Below are 22623 nucleotides of genomic sequence, written 5' to 3' on the forward strand. Positions count from 1 at the left end.
GTCTAGCAACATCATATTTGGCACAGCAGTAACCTGTGATAGGCTCCATGGCTCTTTTGAAAGCCTGCTGGTACCTGCTCCAAACTTGGAAGTCGAATGGTAATCATCATGATAAATGACAGTCAAGGAAAGCCTCATTTTGTATTTTCTTTTGCTTAAGATAGCCACTACTATTGCTCTTTCTTTTCTTGATGCCATAACATATACTCAGCAAGTAGTGTCTACAGACAGCAAAGTCAGTATATCAGACCAGTTAGTGTCTAAAATGAGTGCTTTACACCAAGAAAAAAACAAGACAAAATTAGTACCTGCCCATAACACCTCTGTTATTCATGAGCTCCTAGGAGTGCAGAATATGCATAGTTCAGAAGAACTTATTTGAATTCATCACACTTTCTTCACTCTCCTCAAGACAGACGCATGTTCCTGTTTGTATCCCTACTCAGCTGAAAGGAGGAACAGGAAAGCTATATTTTTTATATTAGAATTAACAAACAACAACACAGAAACCAACAAATAAAAGTACTCAGACAACACATAAGAAGTGCTGAGTGTGGGAAAAAAAGGTTCAACAGCTAGTGAAGTAGCTCAGTTCTTCATTCAGCATAAGGTTCTTACTCTTCACCAAACTCAATAAAATTATGTACAACTTACAGCCAGATCATGCTCATCTCTCTAAAACCCCTTTAATTTTCCTACCTGGAACTGGCAGATGGATTTGCCAGCTGCCAAAACCAGGAACTTTACAAGCAGTACCTTACACTGTACTACAGAAAGATTTTGAAGCTTCCAACACACTTAAATCCAGCTTTTAAAGGACAACAAAAAGAAATCCCGTTTGAAATACAGGAAGTTGACACTCAAAGTTTTACCCAGAGAAGGAATCCCACAGTGTTTTAAAATACATGATTCAGCAGAAGGTAAGCAGCAGCACGAAGAATGTATTTATGATGTCTTGAGAACACAGCACAGATCACTGTTGCTTTCTGTTTATACTGCAGTGACCCCTGAAGCTTCTGGAGCAATTTGTTCAGCTGTGTCTACAAGCCACATTATGCACAACATTTCATCTGGTAGACCACTTTTTATCCTACCGTCAATATCCACACTTAGTTTTTGACCTATGGTCATTACACTGGAAAAACAGTGTTTCTGCTTCATATGAACTTTGTCTTACAATTGATAACTAGCGAATATAATCTGTGTATCTCAATGCCATGGTAGGGTACATGGTGTCTACTTGGATAAGAACACTGTGAGGCTTTCCAATAGCTGAAGCTACAAGTAGCTGAATGAGGAGTAGGAGGAGAGTAGCTCTCTTAGGATCTCCTCTGGTCCATCACACTGCATCTGGACACATGCGTGTATCAGGCAGCACCAACAGTAAAACTGAGTACTCCCAGGTCTTCCCCAGTTAGTGTGCCCAGTGGAAGATGGTCATGAAAAGATTGCTATCCTTTTGAATCCATGTTTTGTATTGTTGTCACTAGCCAAGCTCATTCCAGTGCATACAATGCTACTCTGACTGCTTGGGTTATACAAAGAGCTTTTAGGACAACTCAGGCACAATAAGAGCACGTAACAGCCTTCTGGTGCTGCTGCACGCAAGGGCTGTGCTTGCAGTTAAGGAGAAGTCATCTCAGCTACTGCATGGGAGGGGGTGATTTATATAAAGAAGAGCTTTAACAGTTCTTAAGGATGGAAACCACAATGGTATTTTTAAGGCATAAATTCCTTCTTCATATAACGGAAGGGGAAAAAAACATGACAGGATTTTACAACCCACTCAAGACTGAGTCATACCCATGGAGGAGCTGAAATTACCATTTCTTTTTTCCCTACATAAGGTTGTCTTTTCCAGCTCCTCTCATCACAGCTGGTTACCACATTCACTGCTGTTTCCCTATGCCCGTCTAATCTTTTCTCCTTCTACTTCATCCCATTTGTCTCCCACCACTCATGATACACCTTGCCATCATTAGTGAATTCAAGTTACCACTTGTCCCAGTAGATGAGAAATACATAATAAAAATTGAGCAAGGACTACCAGTGGAACAATGGAGAAGAGGAAGACAGTGTCTCTTCTCTCAAAGAGTCCTAGGGAGAAAGAACAGCCCACAAATCATTCTGCCCCATCAAACTATTTCTGCCTGTCAGGACAGTGCACAGCTCTCTGAATTGCACAGCCAAAGGAGACGAGGCAGCTGTCCATATTCTGACTGGATAAAAAAAAAAAAGGTCATAATAAGAATGGTTAGGCACTGAAATGTGTTGTGCACAAAATCTGTGGTATCTCCATTCTTGGAGTTATGCAAAACTCAGCTGGACAGGTCCTAAGCAACCCAACTTAACTTTGAACCTGGCCCTGTCTGAGCAGATGTTGTGCAAGATATACAGATAGCCCTTCCGACCTAAATTTTATTCAATGATCCTATGACAGACAGACTGCCTAAGACTTTCCAAGCTACATCAGTAACTTTGGTAAGAACTGGCTTTGTGGGAAAAGGAGCCAGCAGGAGGTCAGAAACCGTTATGATAAACATCAACATAAGGATTATGTTTCCTCCTTGGTTTTACTGAAGTAGTCATGAATACAGACAAGGAAGCAAGAACAGGAAGATACGAAGCTAGAGGCCTACACTAAATAAATGGGGTTGGTTTATGGGACAAATACAAGAGAAGTGACTGAAAAATAACTAGATTTTAGCAAAGGCTGGCAAAGATGTATAATTGAGGAGACCTATGGTGGATGTGCATGTGTCATGCTCCCCTTGGTAGAGCAAGTAGGTCTACTACCCTAAGAGAAAGGCTTTTTTCCAGTTGGTTGTTTGATTTGGGTTTTTTTCTTTCCAATAGATTTCCCGCTGGATGCCTGAATTGGTAGTTATGAGATGACCTCCCTCCACCCGCAGCAGGAAATCAAGCACATATTGATTGCACAACATGACATTCATTGCAAAGCTAACAGAAATAACAAAACAGCTCCTTCTTCCAGTACAACAAGATACTAAACACTGTAGCCTGCTAAGCTGCCAAAGCCCAGCAGATTGGAATTTAATACCATTTCTAACTAGTTTCATCTAAAGAGGTCAGTCCTGATTTACCAATTCTTGCAGAATAGTCCAGCAGCCAACCCACTCATCACACCGGTTCCTCAGGACTCGATAAGAGAGAAATGGATATTTTACTTCTGTGTAATCCCAAGACAAACAAAAATCAAGGAGAAAAAAAAAGAATAGAGGAGTTACAAATGTTAGGCAGGCCTTTCAAAAACTCCCCATCTCTGATTAAAGACATTCAAGAAGGAAATGCTTCCTTTAAAAAGCTCAAAACTGCAAGAGAAAATAAATCAGTGAAAGTCAGATCAAATTAAAGTTCTTCTAGAAGGGGAAACTTGATTGCTGTGGGATACTCAGACAATTGCTCAGAGCTGAAACTGTTCTTATTGTTTAATTTCTGTTTTCTTTCATTTTGCTTTTGTAACATGAGTTTCTTCACATTGGCGTAGCAGCAAGCTACCTCCCAAGGAGCTGGAAAGACAGTCAATAACTGGCAATGTTTTACTTTTGATTGAATGTCTTGCTTGAGGCATATTTTCAGGCTTTGGATGAAAGCATGGGAAATTGCTATGATAAGCCTCACACTTTAAAGCAGTAGTGTAGTGGGGGAAGACACTTTGCTATAGCACATATTGTGGAACATTTCAAAGCAACACAGCAGAACACTATTCTGTTCCTGACAGAAGACGATTCTGTCACTATATATGAGATTAACAGAGCCCACACAAATATAAACCCCACTTTTAAGGATTTCTATAGTACCAGCCCTAGAAAAGCAACAGTGATTTTGAACGATACCTGCAATTTTCTGTATTATTTGCCAGTTTGCAAAGATTAGAGAACAAAGAATTTTCAGTAGGATTGCCAAAAGATTTTATAATTTTTTTTGAAGGTAAATGCCACATAACATTCATCACTTTGTGACACTGACTTGTATTAGTTCTGAAACAGGAGCTATTAATATCACATTATAGTTGCCCATGCTGCAAAAGGCAGAGGCTTCACCTGGGCAAATACCTCATCCTTTTCCTGCCCTATATCCAGGTTCCAAAGTCTCCAGCATGACTGATCAAGAGTTAATTATCAACATATTTGTAATGGGAATTTTCAGTCTTTCCTAGATCTTGTGTTCCTGAACAGGAAGGTGAAATTCCTTACAAGTACAATATTTTCCTGGGAACAGAGAGGAGGACCTCTGACGGTACCTATCTACAGCCTATTTTCATTAGAACAATTCCAAGCAAGCTGGCTCAAAACAGAACTTTGAGATCTCTTGCCAAAAGCACATTACTCTTTAACCACAGTGGTTAGCCATTGCCTGGTTGGATAAGACCATTTTCTCAGGAACTTATCAAATATGCAGATAAACATTTGCTTGGATATTTGCTCTTTTACTGCCTTCTTTCCTGAAGGTACTAAGAAAAAATCAGAACAACCAACAGTGTGTTGTGGCTTTGCTGTATTTGGTTCAATAACCCACGTGTAATATTCCACCCAGATCTCTTCAGTCAACTATAAATCTTGGCTTACCTTTCTGGTGTTACATCTTCATTGCTGCTCAAGTGTGCTATTTATAACATTATCTCCATTTCTTCTGTAAATGGAAAAGTCTTCCCTGCTGGCAGAAAAATAATGTTCCTTTCTAATTCAATCCACAGTCACCTTCCTTTCCAGTAAACAAGTCCCAGATAAAGAAGTTCTTCGCCCTGGCTGGAGAGAGGCAGCAGAGCCAAGGTGTGCAATTCCTTCCCCTGAGGTGCTTCAAATCTGCTGCAGAGCAACTCGCTGCAGGGAGGTGAGGGAGATGACAATTTCATCATTAATTTAGTGGACACCCCACAAGTGGAAGCAGCCACAACAAGCCAAACACTTGATGCCACGCCACAAACCCCTTTCTTCTAGGTCTTTTTCTTCACTTGCCCCTGGACCATCTTGGACAAGCCCAGACCCCAAACAACAGTTAATGATGGGGCTGTAAATTACTTGTTCATAAATTCATTAGCTCATCCTCATCCACAAGAGATTTATTTATACTGCATCTTTTGACCCCAATTTCCCACTGCCCACACCCTCCTCCCCTAAGTTTCCCCCAGCAACCCTTCTTCCAGCAGGCCCCAAATGCCAGTCCCCCTCCCTCAGCACCCCATCCCTCAGCTCCTTGCCCAGCAGCCCAGCCCCAGCCCCTTCCCCAAGCAGCACTGGGACTGTCTGGGCAAGCCGGAGACCATACTATACCCGACCACCTTGTGTGCACACTGTTGCTCACAATTCCCTCCCCCCAGGCCAGCCCCAACATTACTGGGGGTTGACCAGAACATGGCACCTTGGCCCCTAAAAAACCCTTGCTGGCCCTGTCCTTGAGGCCATGCACTTCATCGGCATCTCTCCACTCATGGCCAAGCGCTAATGAGAAAAACCTGCCAAAAGGGAGGCTTTCTCTTCATCTCCCCCCACCCCATTCCAGCACTGAAAGCCTTAAGAAGGGCTGTGGTCATGCTATATGCTTGCTTTAGTGCCTTTTTATAAGCAGAAAGCTGAATCTTTATTAGAGTATGAAGAAAAGCTTTGGGATATTTCATAGAAAAATAAGCTTTTTTGCTAACTGGGCCAAGCACTATTGGATTTTGTCTCATAGTGTGGGGTTCTTAAGAGCAGCTGGTGTGGACTAGGTTGGTTTACTCTCAGCTGGAGTATCAGAAAGGTATGGTGCAGGAGAAAGGATATTTTGGTAGAGCCTAGGAATGCTCAGGTGAGCTATTTCATAAAAATTAAACACCCAGTGGAAGCCATTGATGGAGAACTTGAAAAAAATTGTGAATTGTTTCATTGAATGACCATGAATATGATTCTGGGTACAATGAACTATTCATAGCTAAAAAATTTTTGCTGGGGCTACGAAAAATGACACCAGCAAAACATTTGATTTTCAACAGGATACTGAAGTAAATTAGAACCATTTTATGACATTTGGAATGTTAGAAATTTGAACAAAGACGGGCAAAAAAGGCTGCATTTTCCTAGTGTGGCAAGTAAGAAGTGTTACACAGGAAGGCATCATTAAAAAAAAAATTAAGACAGGCTGATTAAAGAACTCAGATTTTGTTTTTCTGATGTGTTATTGGCTGTATTTATGGAATATGAAAAACATGTCCTGACCAAACTCAGACTGACCAGAGCTTAGATTGACAACAAACTCTCTTTGAACCAATTACAGAAAAAGAAATCAAGCACAGTTTAGTGGCCTGTCTTTTGCTGGAGCTCATAAGCTGTTACAGGATGAAGGGTGCTACTTACGGCTTGCACATCTTTTCCAGTCATTAAGTGTTGGCTGAGAACTGGTTTGTCTGAGTCGTTTTTTCCCCACCAATCCTCTCTTAAACCATCCAGCTACCCAGAGCACCATTTGATGCACTCCAAATCCCTCACAGCCCAGTCTGAATTTTTGTTCTTTCCATAACAAAGCAACAGCTTGCAACTTTGAATTTATGACAAGAAGCGTCTGCTTTTTGTACAAGAATGATTTGTTACCTCCTTGCTCTGTTTAGAATAATGGGCTTGGCCTCATTAAAGCCAGAGCAGGCATGCAGGTAACAGTGTTCATTGTCCCATCAGCCAGAAGAAATGAATTCCTGGATACTACATCACTCAGTTTAGTTAGTTTGTTTGTTACAAGAGAAGGCAAATTCAGTGATTAGCGAGGGCAGATTTTCTGTGTCCTCGAAATGGGGCAGATTTTATGTGTCCTCTAAATGTTCTTTGCTTATTCCAATATAGGTATTGCACTATACAAAAAAACCCATGTTTGTTACTAAATGGCAAGGTTTATTTTGAGAATGCAATTAGTATGTAATAGCCTTGGAAGATGAACAGCTATTGTAAATACAGAATAAAGGCTCAAGCACCATAGCTCTTCTGTTCCTGTATTTGTGTTTTACAAGAAAAGACACACAGCACTAAACTGCATAACTTCCATAAAATGTGCTATAACTAATTTAGAAAGACAATGCCTCAACAAATTAGCATTCTAGATTGACACACGTGTGCATGCATGATCATAAGAATTCAAAACAGGGGCCCAGAGAGCCCTGTAAAATGAAGTGCTCTTGATCCCCTTCAGCTGTGCTTTGAACTATGAGTAGTACCTGTTTTGTCATGCTGCCCTATGCTCAGCTCCTCTGCCTCAGCTCCATAAGGCAGGCCACTAATTTTCTCTAATCAGTTGTGTGAGTGTTAGTAAGCCTTGTCAGCTCATTTACATCAGTGGACACTAATACAATAGGAAATTAACATATTGATTTCACTCAGATCCCTGGGCAGCCGCCAGTTACCAACAGATCTCAGCTGAGTTTGAAAACAGCAATGCTCTTGATTGCAAAATTACTTTTTTCCCTGCTGCTGGCTTCCCCTCACTTACTTCTGATCAATACATCGTTCTGATTCACACACACATCTTCCTCAGGAGGCTCTGAACCAACTAAGTACCATTGCAAGCTCAAAGAAAATGTTGGCATTTATTTTTTATGTTGCAAACTAATTCTACATATCCCCTCTCTCAGGATTCACGGAAAAGTCGACTTTTTTATTGAAAGGCCCTACAAAACTGAGGTAAAGTACAAGATTAGAAAGGTAGCTCTATTAGGAATGACAGAGGATGAAACTCATTGCATATCACACCATAAAGAGCACATGAGAATTTGTTTAAACACAACAAAGGTGAGTTTCCTAGCGGAAAGGAATTTAATGCTAAAATCTATCAGAACTAATGTGTGGCCCATGACTTTTACACTCAGCAGTTACAGTATAAATCAGCTCCATTTCACTGTAACTGCTCCAAAATCAAACGTTTATTGTGGATGTACACATAGAACAAAATAGCCAAAAAATTGTTCCTACTCTGATGAAGGCTAGACCAACCAGAGGCAATTATAAATTTTTTTTTTTGAGCTTAGCTTCATAAATTGTCTTTCAGTTTTGTCGCTAAACCTTTGAATTTCATATGTACTAATATCATTTAAATACATGGTGGCTTTTGCCCATCTGTACAATGAAATTTCTGGATAAGGCTCCAACATCTTACCTCCCATCTTCCAATAGGAAGGAGGTGGGGGGCAGCAAAACCTATCACTAATGCTTAAGCTTCCTGGAGCAGGCTGGCTACAGGCATAGCTAGGATAATAATTTGTACCCTCCTTCAACCACACATAATACAGTCTTTATTCAGCAAATAGCAAAGTCGTTTCACACCATGCCAAAGGTCAGCTTTTGCTGTATTAATAGCTGCTCTGGGAGGATCAGTGTTGTGCTATCCCACATTTTTTCCAGGGCCTGGAGATGCAATTTCCTACAATCTGCAGGCAATTTCCCACCAATTTTCTTGGGGAGCTAATAGGCTGTGACAGGAGATGGAGCTAGCAAGCAGCAGGCGGCATCAGAAAAGACAAATTGCATCTCTGCCACCTAACTGGGCAATCTAGAAAGACAGAGTTTATAGCTTTGTAGTGTTATTGGGCCCCATGCTAACAGCAAATCATTCAAGCTGCTATCTGAATTTCGTATTCTTTTCCTTCTGAATTTATCGCCACATATCACTTTGTAGCACTTTTTCTACAAATGACAGTTAAACACAGATCATGTATGATTACTAGTTTAACTGCTTTTTAACTAGACAAGCCTTGCTAAATGCTATTCACACTCAGAAACAGAAATATACAGTCTCACTGTCAAGCACAGTGATATTTTTGATTATTTTCATACTTGTCAAGGTACAAAGCAGATGCCTACAGAAAGGGACTGATTTGTAAGCTAAATTCAATTGAATCACACAGTGCAAACTATGGGAACATTTTAAAAAGTCACTACAGTGAGCACACCTATCATGGTGAGAAAGTCCCACTGATCATATATAGTACAAAACAAAAGCATAAAAAAAAAAGCCAGATATGACCAGTAAGTTCTCCCTCTACTCTAGCAGTGTGTGAAACATAAAAAGTTAAACCGAACAATCTACGATCAGTTCAAAACCATCCATATACCCATTTACCTTACAGATTTAAAATTATTTAAAGTTAGTAAAACTAGTAAAGCTCTAAGAATGTATCACCATATCCACTTGAATAGAAATGAAACTGATTTAAAGCTGCTAACCCTCACCTAAGATATAAAAAATTAATGAATTAAAGAAAATTATTCAAAGGCACAGAACACTAGCAACTATTGCAAGTTATATCTGTCACTGTACTTCCCCTTACTATCACAGCAAACCCAGGGGATAAATACTGTAAACACATTCTATTACAGAACCCTGTATATCTGTATGTTTTTCTTCAAAATATAGAAGAACAAGTTTCTGAAGGCATGGAGATCATTAAAAACAACCAACATTATTAATGAAATTATTATAATTAGCAAAATTTGCAAGGTTAATATTTCCCCCCCCTTTTAGAATAAATTAGGTAGAGTAAAAACAATCCCATCTAAATTATTGCTGTCCACTGAGAGACAAAATTAGTACTGAGATGTATAAAATTTTACTATAATGCAACCCTAAGGATTTTTTTAATTACTTAAGTAATAAAAAAAATGTAAAATTACAGTGAGCAAAGTGTTGAAATATTCTGACATGCATTTTGAAACTCTCACATTTAAACCACTTGTCATTAATATCCCCATTTCATATTTGTGGTTTTTAATAAGTTACAGCTAGATAAAATACTGAAGAACCAGGCAGAATTATAAATAGAGTACCAGGTCAATAACTTGCACTCAAAGAAGAGTGTCTACATAAACAAATAAAAAAACCTATGAAAACCACTCAAAAACCAGAAGTACTTCCTTAAACAGATTCACTGATAAAAACACAAAAGAGTATCAGGACTTGAGAATCTTCAGTTTAACAAATGAAAATTAATGATTTCTCTATGCAAGTCTATAAACTTCTTGAAGTACACATTCAAAACTCAATTATATCATAGATTAGCGAATATTCACTCAACTGCTGCCAGAATTACACATCTCACATAATTAACAATCAGAAAGACAGAGAAAGGTAGAAGCATTATGTATGTATAACGCATTAAAACATCTCTAGAGGACTAATACATATTCAGGAGGAAACACAGGGGAGCACAGTAGTAAACTGGTCCCTGTATGAAAAGGGAACTTATCCCAGGAAGTATATTTAGCATGGCCAGAAAAGTTGAATCACTCCAAAGTTTTGCTGCATGCATGGCATGCTAAGCAAATACCAAACTGACATTAAGGTCATTTACATACTTAACAGCAGTTGTTTGGCTGATTCATCAACATTCAGAAATATTTTGAATTTGCAAAGCCATCAGATTGTATATTTACTTGAAACCTAATTAAGAAAATACTCAGGTCCAACTGCAAAAAATAACAATAGCTGATTATTTTTTAAGAATAAAGGGAAGCTTCATTGCTCTCCAAAGTATCTTGCTACAGCAAACCACAAAATAAGAGTTATTCAGCTTATCGTAATTGCAGCCAATTTTTAAAGTAAAGGGGTAATCCACTGTGGATTGCTGTAAGGAAGTGCGACAAAGACTGCAAAATGAACAGATGGATTTTATTTTAAACAAATTAGGCTCACTACCAGGAAAGTAACAAGTGATTTCTAAGTTTCCCAATGCTATGGGTTAATTTCCGTTTATGACCCCTTCATTCTGCTTGTTAACTTTTTTAAACTGCCATTAAAAATCAGTCCTTGAAGGAAAACCAGCTTTTATTATTTGCAGTTAAAAGCTATCATCTCCATTTTCTATGCTAATGACAGAGTATACAAAAGGGATAATAGTATGTTTGATTACTTAATCTCCAAACTATGCGTTATCTTTGCCTCTAACTCATTCTTGGCAGGAAACAGAGATAGAAACAAAGTTCAAGAGATACTATACCTTTGTACTGTGAACATAGCAAAGGCAATCCTTGCCAAGCTCTATGCAATAGCAACTGTCTAGTGCTCCTTGCAGCATCTCTTCTATGAATCAACATAAACTTACTGTGGGCAAAATCACATGTAAAATTTTAGGCAATATCTCAAAATTTAAGTTTTACCTCAGAAGCCACCACAGAATTTTTCTATGGCGAGTCAACTACACTGACCAGCAATTCCACAAACAATGAAAGTATGAGTATGGAACAATGATGCTATCTTATCTCTGGGTGCTTGCTTTAGTAAGGGAAATTATTACAATATACACTGACTGATATTATCTATGCAGCTATCCACTAAAAGATTCAATCAGATTCTCCTGTAGTCTACCTATCACGAACAGACTTGTTAACAAAATTCTTACTAATGCATGAGCCAGAAAGGGCACAGCCTGTTGTTCAGCTTCTAGGAATGAACTGTGGACTTGGCAATAAGGAATATGGGGGAAGAAAAACCCACAAAACTCTGCTCAGATTTTAAAATGATAACTAATATTGGTCCCCACACCACCAATTTTTTGGTATTCAGTTTTCTGAGAATAGCACTTTAGCTCCAAGGAAACACAAATCCAGCTCTCTCAAGAATTAATGTATCATAGAAGCAATAGGTTCTTTTGTTTTGAGATATAGCATCTTTAAGAACATTCTGCCCTCTGAAAACAATTATTCTTTCATTCTTATTTCCCTTCATGTTTTCTTATTGTATTCAATTTATAGATATTTTAAAGTTAAGTAAGAAGAAAAAAATTAAATAAATCAACACAAAAAAAGGCAAAAAAAAAATCCCCATGTGCTTAAAGGGTGTTCAGAGCACAGTTTTTTCTCGTTTAGAAAATGTTTAAGTGACTGTTTGAGCTCTCCTATATAGTTGAACAGAAATTCCAAGTGAACTTCTCAGAAATGTCTGTAAGCTAGACCCACAGGGCAGATTTTTAAAGCACCCAGTTCCTACATGTCTGGTTTCCCTAGCAAAATCTACCACGCTGCACTAAGCACTTAAGCTGCAATGGGACATCTGGGAGCATGTTGCTGAAAAAGGGATTATCAATTGCTGGAAAGCTGATCTTGAGCTATAAAAATATTAGGTAATAGGAAATGTTGAGAACTGGCTGTGATTTAACTCTCGTTCCTCTTAGGATTAGATGACTGCTTATGGATGTCAAAGAAATGCCCACTTCCAGTTCCAACACACAGCTCAGGTGTCCTTGAATTACTATGCAGAAACATCTGAACAACTTCATGGAGAAATAGAAGTCAGTGAAATTGCATACTGAAATCTCATTCTAGGTGAATTTTGTAGATTGCATTTTACAATACCAGTAAAATGTCTGTGTGTCTATGTTCCCATTCTCCACTGTCCCTCCATGTATTCCCTACCAGAAACTCTTTCTTTCATTCTGGTGTTCATCAGGTCCTACTCTGAGCTGCTTCATCTTTCCCATTTTGTAGTAAGAGACCTCTCTCTGGCAAGACACCATGATTTAAGTCTTGTATAGACCTACCTTCTCACATTCTTTCTATGTGCTTGTGGTAGGAAAAAAAATAAAATCCTTCAAAGAGACAGCACAGTTGGAGCCAGTCCAGCTTCTCCAGTGAAGTGGCTTAAGGGGTAAACACTTTATCAGTAGTGCGAAACCTGAATTCAGTACTCTTTCTTAGCTTGAAAACATTAAAATCCACCTTTCTTAATCACTAGAATGGTGGAAATTCCCCATCGACTCAAAATTGCACCAACATAATAGAAAATATAAAGGACTACTCTAACTAGGTTACATGATCCCACAGGCTCATAAGTGGGGCAATCTTTCCACAAAAAACAAAACAAAACAACAACAAATAAACAACAAAAAACCACCACCACAAAAAAAATATAAAAATCTATTTGTCCATCTGGGTTTAAGTTACTCAAGTTAACACTTCTGAAAATTCTACCTGCTTCACCAATGCAAAGATGTGACAGAAAAAATTATGGTCAATCATTTATACAGGAAAGTATGAGACTAGATGATAGATTCTACTTTGATGCTTGTATTAAAAAACAACAGTATTATTTTACCAGTCTATGAACTTTATATTCATTTGGTGCTCCCTCTTCCCTTTAAAGGAACAAAAGCTTTTGAAATGCCAAACAAATTTAAAAGACTTAATGTGGATGAAAATTCTCTCTCAAGGACCAACCGCTTGTGGGTTGATGTGGCAAGCCATCTTTGCTTGGAACTATAATCAAAAAGAGGTACTCTGACACACTGACAAATGCATTGTGTGGAATAATATAATGATTTTCTGCACAATTGATTTATAAAAGGTTATGCCTAGCGCACATATACAAAATATACATATTAGAGCCGGCAAAGGATTTTGTTCACTTGAATTGATATTACCACAAATCTCCTCTTCATCAGTTATTGTTTGCAGTGACATCCAATATGTCATTTGTAAGGACTCCCTGCTTCTATCTGGCACTAGTGTTTGCCAGAGTGGCATTCAGACTTCTCTGAATACTGAGGGCCACCCAGCAAACAGTGTCCCAGAAAGGGGCTAATCAAAGGAACCTTTCAGGGTTGTAATTAAATTGACAAAAAAAAAATAATAATTACCTACACCATAGGTACTGCTGTACCTCTTTTTTCCACATGCTTTTCCCAGTGCCACTTCTGTTACTGCTGGTCTGGGTTGGTCTGTTTCTTTGTTCAATATACAATTATTTCCACCCACTAATTTAAACAGGGGTATAAGAACTTACAGAAGTTTTAAGCTCTACAAGTTTTAAATCTTGTAGGTAATAGTGTAGACAGACATGCCAAGATTTCACCAAATGTATTTTTTCATTAAAAATTACATCTGCTGGTGGAATAGGCTTTACTGTTTGACAGATGAAAAAAAAGTTTCAAAAACTATAAGTGAAACCTGAAACAAACAAAAAAAAAATAATTCAGAGAACTATTGTATGATGCCTCCCCAAGTTTTTAAACCCAAGGCTTAAAGTAGATCTGATTGGGGAAAAAAAGAAGTAATTTCTTAATTACAACCGAGAAGCATATGGTACAAATATGATTAAATTCATTCACATGCATAAATAATGTCCAATTCCATAACTGCTCTGACTCATTGTGCATTCTAGAAGCTAACAAGAAAAGACAAGGTATTTCATTATTTTCCTGACACTAGGATTTTGAACCTCCTGATTGCCAAAAATGTGGTCTTACTAACAACCCCTATGTTGCAATTTATAGCAGATCCATTATATACACGTGTATATATTTTTAAGTTACACAAATGTGTTAGAATGCTTGCATTCTTAGTTCCTCTAATATCAACTTTTAAGAAAGGTAAAAGAACACCTATAAAGTAAAAGCCAAGGTGATAGTAGTTTGGAAGAAATCCAAATGTTCCTAACTATAGCAAATTTGCCAGAGCTGCTAAAGAAAGTCAATGATCATTGAGAGATTCAGACATTTGGAAAAACTTCAATATGAAAACAGGGTCAGCATAAAAATCAAGTAACCTAGTACATACTCTATTTTTAAACTTTCCCTTTTTAAAATGGCATAGCACTTCACAGTATTTCAATGTAGCAAATATAATTATTTCTTTGAAAAGCCTGATGATTCTGCTTTTTGCCTTACTATGTGTGAAAGGAACATGACCACCACCTAAACTGGTCTGTCATTTTCATACAAATGGATATTCACAACACAGCAATAGACAAAGATATTGATACATATGGATAGAACACTAATTTTAAATGTCTAGGAGACCAGGTTATCCTGAATGGTTAACATTTTACATTCTAAACGCAAAGTTAATGTATTAAGGCTATTACAATTCTAGATACTACAAAATGGTCTCAGTAGAATGGTCATGTAAATTGACAAGAAAACTGATGTCTCTTCAGACTGGAAATGGAGAGAAAATTTGCCCTCAGATGAGAAGTTCTCTTTCCAGTCAATGCACCTGTCAGTCAAACTTGTTTCTTCCTAGTTATGTGTCTTTGAAAGAGCAGGGATACAGGTCATTGTCAAATGCTAGCAAAATGAGAAAGCAGCTCTTCAAAGATGAGTCTTAACCTGTCTGCCAGTTTGTGTAATCTGAATTATTTGTTCAGAGATATCCTTCTGTTCATCTGTACTCTCCATTAGCAACAGAAATTCTAATTAAATTACTGAATGCAGGAAATGTATGGCCCTCACTGGTGCAATAGCTAGGTTTGTCCAGCACACAGTGGTAAGAACTCGTTAATCTGAAAAAACATAGTTAGAATAAAATGTACACATTCTCTCCTCATCCATTTCTCTTGAGTACACCAAGAAAACTTGATTTGAAGATGCATAGCTTTGGTAACTGGCTGCTTAGCATGGCTCTTCACAGATGTAAAACACTAATGCAACAGTGGAAAGGACTCGAAGATAGCTCAGTATGAATACATAGAGCCTATAGGCCTGCGTAACATGGGACACTCAGGAAAATTAATTCTAATTAATTTGTACAGTGGATTAGTTAAAAATCAAAATATTCCTTTGTCAATATTCTCACAAGAAATTAAGAAGTGAGTTTAACTTAGTTTAGGTTAATTCACTTCACTTGCAGCACTGCAAGTATTTGACATGGTTTAAGTGATCCCCTGTAAAACTCACACTTTTGGTAATTTAATTAAATTTACCTGAGTATCTAAGTATAGACAAGACATTAAAAAGGAAATGGTCACTAACTGCCACTTCTCTGTAAAATATGAAGGATGCAACTTATCTAGCTTTTTTAAACCACAGACATCCTCAGTTAATGAATAAGGGCTCTGATGTATTTAGTTGAAATGTAGTCTTGCATGAGTTCTGTTCAGCTGGGGGAGAAATAAGAGGGAAATCACCTCTTCTAGAGAAATGACAAAATGAGTTATAATCAGGCACATATTACTGTATCTGCCAAAGAACATATATATGGGACATCAGAATAAACTTAAAATAAACTGCACAACTTCATGAAATGTTCAATTTTTATATTTACACTATAATTAGTACAAAATTGCCTTTTAAGTTTTCTGTAGCACAAGACAGTATCTACTGGACTTGATACCCTAATATGTCAAAACAACTACTCTGAAGTATGATAAAGGAATCTAGAAGAGTTATAAAGAATAAGACACCATTTTCAAACTATACATAGTGTTTGCTTTTGCTTCTAAAAAGGTACTTATATCCCCAAAAGGTTTTTAATTTTAAATAAGCAGGGCAGGCAGGGAGGGGGCGGGGGGGAAGACTGGTTGTTGGTACTAAAGCCTTTACTGTAATAAACTAAATATATTTACAATTTATACAAATGTTTGACCTTCAACAAAAATACAAAAACATATCACAAGATGCAAAACCAGGAAACAAGTTCATCTGAGACACCACTGCTCTACACAGGACAGAATGCAACTTGAACTGCAAGGAACAGAAAGGTATTTATCCCCCATATTCAGGCAATGAGAACAATTTGCATGAGGTCACAAAGAAAGAAAAAAATAAAAGGCTCCAACATTCTTCAGTAGACTTGGCTTTTAAAAACTATATCAAAAACCTAGGCTACATCTGTCCATCTTGTCTCTGTGTTCCATTTGGTCCACGTAGCCAGTATTTAGTTGCTGGATGTTGCCTTCTATTTTGAAAAATCGGAGTAGTTTCATGGCAAGGTCTGGAACCTCAATACTTTTGTTCCTTTCTAAAAGGCAAAACCTTTCTACTTCTACAATTAAGAACAATTTTGGCCCAGTTCAACTTCTAAAAGTTATATCCCCATCACATTTCTCAGTAGATAACTTCATAGACTGTAGCCTTTTTGTCTCCAGAGCCAGTGACTATGTACTTATCATCCACAGAGATGTCACAGCTAAGCACTGACGAAGATTCTTTGGACTAGAAGAAAAATAGAAATATATTACATCATTAAAAAAAAAAAAAAAAGGTCTGTTACCCTCATCTCAGCATCCCATTTTGGGTAGATGACACAGGTGTAGATATCCGAGTCCACTCTTGGAACTCTGGGTATTCTAGTTTTTTGTTTAAAAGCATCATCATCCTCACCTGGAAGATACTGGCTCCATAAGGAGTTCTCCATGCATTAAGAAGGTTATCTTTCCCAGTACTCACAAACCATTTACCTAGAATATAAAACAGAAGGACTATGAAAATATATGAAACACACATCTGACAAGATTCTGGGTTTTCAACTCACATCTATGAAATCTATTAACTAAGTACCTTTATAAAAGCTCTCACCACTAATCAACATAGTACTTTTGCTTACAATGCGGACACTCATGCTTTGGCAGTCTGTTACATACTAGGAAATCCCTAGACTCTGTAAGTAGAAATAGCTTTTTACATGTAAATCAACCCTCACAAAAGCCTTTAGACAAAGAGATGGCTGTTTGTAGATAAGTACATTTGAATTCATAAAGCAGAGATATTTATTCATTACTTAAGAAACTGAGATACTAAATAAGTTCTGATTATCAAATGAGCTATGACTATGTAGTAACTAATCAGCAAAGCATGAATTAGAGCCCTGTCAGAGCAACTTACCACAGTAAGCAAACTTGAGTGACAATACACAACTCTCATGAAGGTGCAGTTGATATTTGTCTGGTTTATTTACATGTAGCACTTCTACGTTGCTGCTCTCCATTCCCACAGCTAGCCATTCACCAGTAGGACAATAACCAAGGGAAAATATCTGAAAATTAAACCACATTTAGACTTTTTATTTTTTTCCCTAAAGATACACTTTTTTTTTTTTCTACAGTGGTTAAATTAATTGGGAGAGGGAGACAGAGAGAGAGAAGGGCAAATAAAGTTCACATAGTTCAATAGCAAGACTGCTGTTCAAAATTCAAGTGGCTAGCTAACCCCTGTTCTTACCTATTAAATTAGAAAAATACGAAAAGAGAGTAGTGTCAGGCTATCATTTTGTTCTGGAAGCTAAACATATGAAAGCTACAAAATATTGTGTTGTGAGCAGCTAAAAGGAAGAGAGGGAACAATGTGCCAGTTGCACTGGGCTCAATCTCAGCTTTCATCCTACATGTTTCCTTCCCACCGCACCCTCCCCGCAAGCTGTAGGGAAATCCACTTACCTGTGATGTGAAGTCATGCTGTTGTAGCTGTCTCCCCTCTCTCAAGTCCCAGGATCTGACAGTGTTATCCAAACCTCCTGTCCAGAGCTTGGTACCATCATTAGAAATGTCAATACAGCTGGCTCCATCTGTGTGGCCCTGGAATTGCCTGATAAAACAAACCAGATTGAATAATGATTTCCTGCCAGAGCTCAAGGTAAACACTGTTGTGGTGTTAGTTTTGGACTCTGTGTGTGTGTGTCATCTCTTCTGTGTCTGCTGATGGGCAAAAATCAGTCCCTCCCTTTTACTGAGCATGAAATACAACAGTATTACAAAAACATTTTCCAGGTGCTAGAGAAATGAATTGCATCATGGCTAGCTGAAGAAAGTCAAAGATTTCCTATCAGGTTTTGAAATGCCAAAAAAAAAGCTTGTGAGAACATTAAAGTACAGTAACTACAGTTAAAAGCATTAAGGACAACTCAGATTAAAACAAGTGCTGAGGGAACAAAACTCCTCCAGTTTCAGAAACAGCTTCTGTATTTTCTTTTGGCTGCAAGTCAAGATGATAAATAATAAGTGGAGATATTAATAGGAAGGGATCCAGACAGAGATCCAGATAGTTAAACATAAGCACTACTGAGTCAGCAAAGTTGCATTCTCTGTGGCAGGAGATCACAAAAATCTAAATGGTGCAGTTTGTTTTAAAATCTTCTCATTAGTAATTCTCAGCTTTCAGCAACCAGAAGGTCATCTCAAGTTTTCCCTAATCCTTTGGCAAAAGCCTTCTGAGGCTCCTGCATTTTTCATCAGCAATTAGCTTTAGAAAAGTCCTATGCCTCAATGTGAAAGGTGGAGGGCGAGGGGGTGGGAAGACAACTAGCTTGGGAATGAAGGTTATGAATCACTAAGATTTACCACAGAAAGGTCATGCGGCACATTTTGTTTTGTAGCTCTGGTCTCAAAATTCCACGTGTTATCAATTAGCAAGATCAGCCACCAAGTGGTGGGAACACCTACAGCAAACATTCAAAAGGCTAGACAGTCATAGATGGAGAGTGCACCTTTACAGGGACTATGCATGCATAGGGCAAACTGAGGATTTTTTATAACTAAAATCTTTGCTGACCTCAAAGTCCAACAGAAAGTAAAATTTGCATGCACATCAACATGACTCTGCATATAAGTTTAGGCTAATTATTGATATACAGGAAGTTTAACTGAAACACAGCAGACTAAGCAGATTCTTCAGTGTTTGTCTTCAGAACTTTTAAAGTATCACTGGCTTTCCCAATTTAGGCTCTCTTCTCATAATACTGTAAGCCACCACTACTTTGGTAAGCATAAACCAAAATTTATCTTCTAGTAAACCACACAGCTAGCTGCTAAGAGCTATTTCATATGTGGACCTATCTTTCTTTCACTGTCATAGCAGTCATGCTGAATGTTGACCTGCCAGACACTTTAATCTTCTACTAATATATTCATTAATCAAAGGTCTAACAAAGATTTTAAAAGTAATTTACATGGCAACCCATTTATTGTACTCTTTGCAGCCCATTCTAAAAGTTTTAGAGATCAAATTTCCCCCAAGACCTCAAATACCTTTCTCTCATGAACGACCAAACATCACTCCTTTACACTTTCCTAAAGAACTGAGAGGATCCACACTTTCAACTGCTTTTGTAGATTAATTTTATTACTTATCATCACTAAATAAGAACTGAAAATTCTATTTATTACTTAACAATGTTTAAGACAAAGGAAAAAGAACAAACCTCAAAGAGTTCCCTAAAAGGCATGTTCAGTCTACATCAATCACCAATCAGCAGAAATGCTGCTTGTAGAAACCTGCAGACAAATCCCAACTAACTGAAACCAACATGAACTTCTACACTCACTGCAGCAGGTTATGGACCAACCCTTTAGGCCCTGAATGTGCACCTTCCAAGACTAGGTTGAAGCTACCAGAACTAGTTTCTGCCCAACTCGGGTGCAAACTGCATTCTTTGGATAAGAAGTACTATTTACTTTGCTGTCATGAACCACTATTCAGGGAGATAAATATTTATGTAGCTATCCAAAGAGTAGCTTTAATAGAAGTTTTCTTTAAACAAGTAATGACTCACCTGACCAATGTCTGATTGTGCAGATCCCACACTGCAATGTTCCCATCGCTGCAGCAGGAAAAGCACACCTTGGAATCAGGGCTGATAGCCAGAGCGTAGCAGGCAGGCGCTGAGGATGTCAGTTCTGCTTTTATACGAGGAGTTGGTGCTGCCAGGTCCCATATGGATAATGTGCTGGCTTCCCCGCCAACTATTAGGGTGCATCCATCAGGTAGCAATTTACAAGAGCGGATGTAGTTGTCTCTGTTCTGTACAACACAAATCACCTCAGTTATGTTAATACATACCTGCCAATAATGACCACTAATATGATTCTGACTGCATCCAAGTTTTATCAGTATGCTATTTTTTCCATTACCAAAGTAGTAAAGAGAAACTAGCAGATCCTAAAAGGTTTCAAACACCTACTTCTCATCACTAACCAGAGACTGCAGCTCTAGAAATTAAACTGCAGACTCCTGTTGCCACAGTCTACTCTGTTTTAAACGTGATGAATGGCAAGTCTTCCGTCTCATTACACAAAACCATAGCCAAAGTATGCTTGTATTTCTGCAAGTGCACTCTATGAGCTAAGGTCAGCAAATGAGCTTTGATTTGACATTTAGATAACCCTATATGAAAATGCAGTTCATGTCTCATGCCTTTCATATTTTGGAGTTTTCTATCAAATACTATTTTGCATTCACCATTTTAAAGTTAAAATATTAAGTATCCCCATACTGCTCCTGGATTTACATTGGTCCTTTGCTGTTCAACATGACTCTTACCGTATTTATATTATCAGTTTCACATTTGTGATACTATTGCTGATTGAGAGGTACTACAGGGGATTTAGAGGTGGAAAACATTTCAACCTTCATTTATTGGAAGCTTGAGTTCTTAAATGTATTGGAAGTCCATTTCTCCATAATAGATGCCAGATTAACATGGTAACAGTTCTTTAGAAAATGGAGGGTTAAGAGCTGTAACTAAAAACATACAAAAAAGCACTGCAAGAAGTAGTCAACAACATTACTACTACTACTACTTTTTTTTTATTCACAGCAAGAAGCAGTAAGTAGTGCAGTGGAAATGTTGGCTTAGTGAGTCAGCCATTGCTGCTCCATAACTAAAATGAAGGCAGCTAGGACTATGCATTCAAACAACTGTCACAGAACAGAATAAATATTCAACCATACTTTTACTACTAGTCAACTAACATAATGGTAGCAGTAAATAAAGGGAAAAGGCTAAAAAAACCCAAACCAAACCAAAAACCCCACCACATTTAATTGGATCAACAATGAAGCTAGAATTATTTTCATTCAGAATACATATTACTGTGCTTTATGACATGAAGTCTTCTCAGTTAACATTTCATAAACATCTATGCTGCTTCTAATATGAGAAGCATCTTTTACTGAGCCATTACCTTTTTTGAGTCAGCTTTTCAGCTACCTATACTACTGCACTCAGTCCCTTTTGTATCCTGCAGATGTGAAAACAACCAACCAAAATGTGTAACTTGAGGATCACCAACAAAAGCATAGCCAGACTTAAAGTGACCTTGGTACCTTGTCACATCATTTCATTATGTGGTTGCTACCCTCTTACAAAAAACAGAGGTTGTCACTCCTGGTGTGAGTGAAACACCTAGGAACATTCTGCGCAGCCCTGCATAAGCCAGGCTACATTCCTTTTAAACTCATGCAAAAAAATCATCAGCATGACTGGGGGAGGGGAAATCAGGTACACTCTTTACTCAGAAGTCTTACCTAATCTGTTATTTGACCCTTAGTAATGATATTTATCCCTAAACAAACCAGCACTCTTCTCTGTAACTCCACCTGTTATGTGTTAAAAAGACAGCTAAACACATAAAGCAGGAAACAGAACTGCCTGCTATTTCCTTGTAATACGAACAAAATCCAGACAAGGACAACTATTTCCTTACTGAGTCTCCAAGGAGAAGCTACCCTTGTGCACAAGTTCCTGATCACCTACCAGGCAGTCCAGCTGAGAGACAGGGCTCTTGTTGCCAGGCTGGCTGATGTCCCAGACTTTGACGCACCCCTTCCCACCCGTGTACACATGTCTCGTGGGGTTGCTGATGGTAACTGCACACACCACTTCCCCGTGGTTCAGAGTGTTGATCTGACGGGCATGGCGAGGAATTCCTGGACCGATGAGGGCATCAGGAGGGAAAGGAACCGGCTGCATCTGACCATCTGCAGTAACGTGAAAGGAGTAGGCACTTTTGGGGAAGGGAAAGAAGAGAGAAGGGGGGGAAAAAAAAAAAAAATCAGCCAGTTACAGTGCTCTAACACAAGAAAAACACAGTATTTTTTTTATTTGATTACTTTGCCAATCTTTTTCTCATAAAAATCAGAGCTACAGTGCCAAGTAATACAGG

At 38.1% G+C, this 22623-nt stretch overlaps 2 protein-coding genes across 7 annotated transcripts in view; both read right to left on the minus strand.

The window, feature by feature from the left end:
• FRMD3 (FERM domain containing 3) overlaps window positions 1-22623 on the minus strand; it is a 261212-nt gene that overhangs the window by 65356 nt on the left and 173233 nt on the right. The gene's annotated exons all lie outside the window — the stretch shown is intronic.
• The window catches only part of LOC104318082 (transducin-like enhancer protein 1), an 84079-nt gene continuing 68316 nt past the window's right edge, over window positions 6861-22623 (minus strand). For all 5 annotated transcript variants that reach the window (XM_069776158.1, XM_069776156.1, XM_069776159.1 and 2 more), the window contains 6 exons: window positions 22215-22464; window positions 20232-20479; window positions 18121-18268; window positions 17570-17720; window positions 17069-17145; window positions 6861-16900 (listed from right to left, as the gene is read on the minus strand). In XM_069776158.1, coding sequence (XP_069632259.1) covers window positions 16793-16900; window positions 17069-17145; window positions 17570-17720; window positions 18121-18268; window positions 20232-20479; window positions 22215-22464 — 982 coding nt within the window. In that variant the 3' untranslated portion in view covers window positions 6861-16792. The remainder of the gene's footprint in view (window positions 16901-17068; window positions 17146-17569; window positions 17721-18120; window positions 18269-20231; window positions 20480-22214; window positions 22465-22623) is intronic.

The sequence above is a fragment of the Haliaeetus albicilla genome, chromosome Z, assembly GCF_947461875.1.
Source record: "Haliaeetus albicilla chromosome Z, bHalAlb1.1, whole genome shotgun sequence".
Lineage (NCBI taxonomy): Eukaryota > Metazoa > Chordata > Aves > Accipitriformes > Accipitridae > Haliaeetus > Haliaeetus albicilla.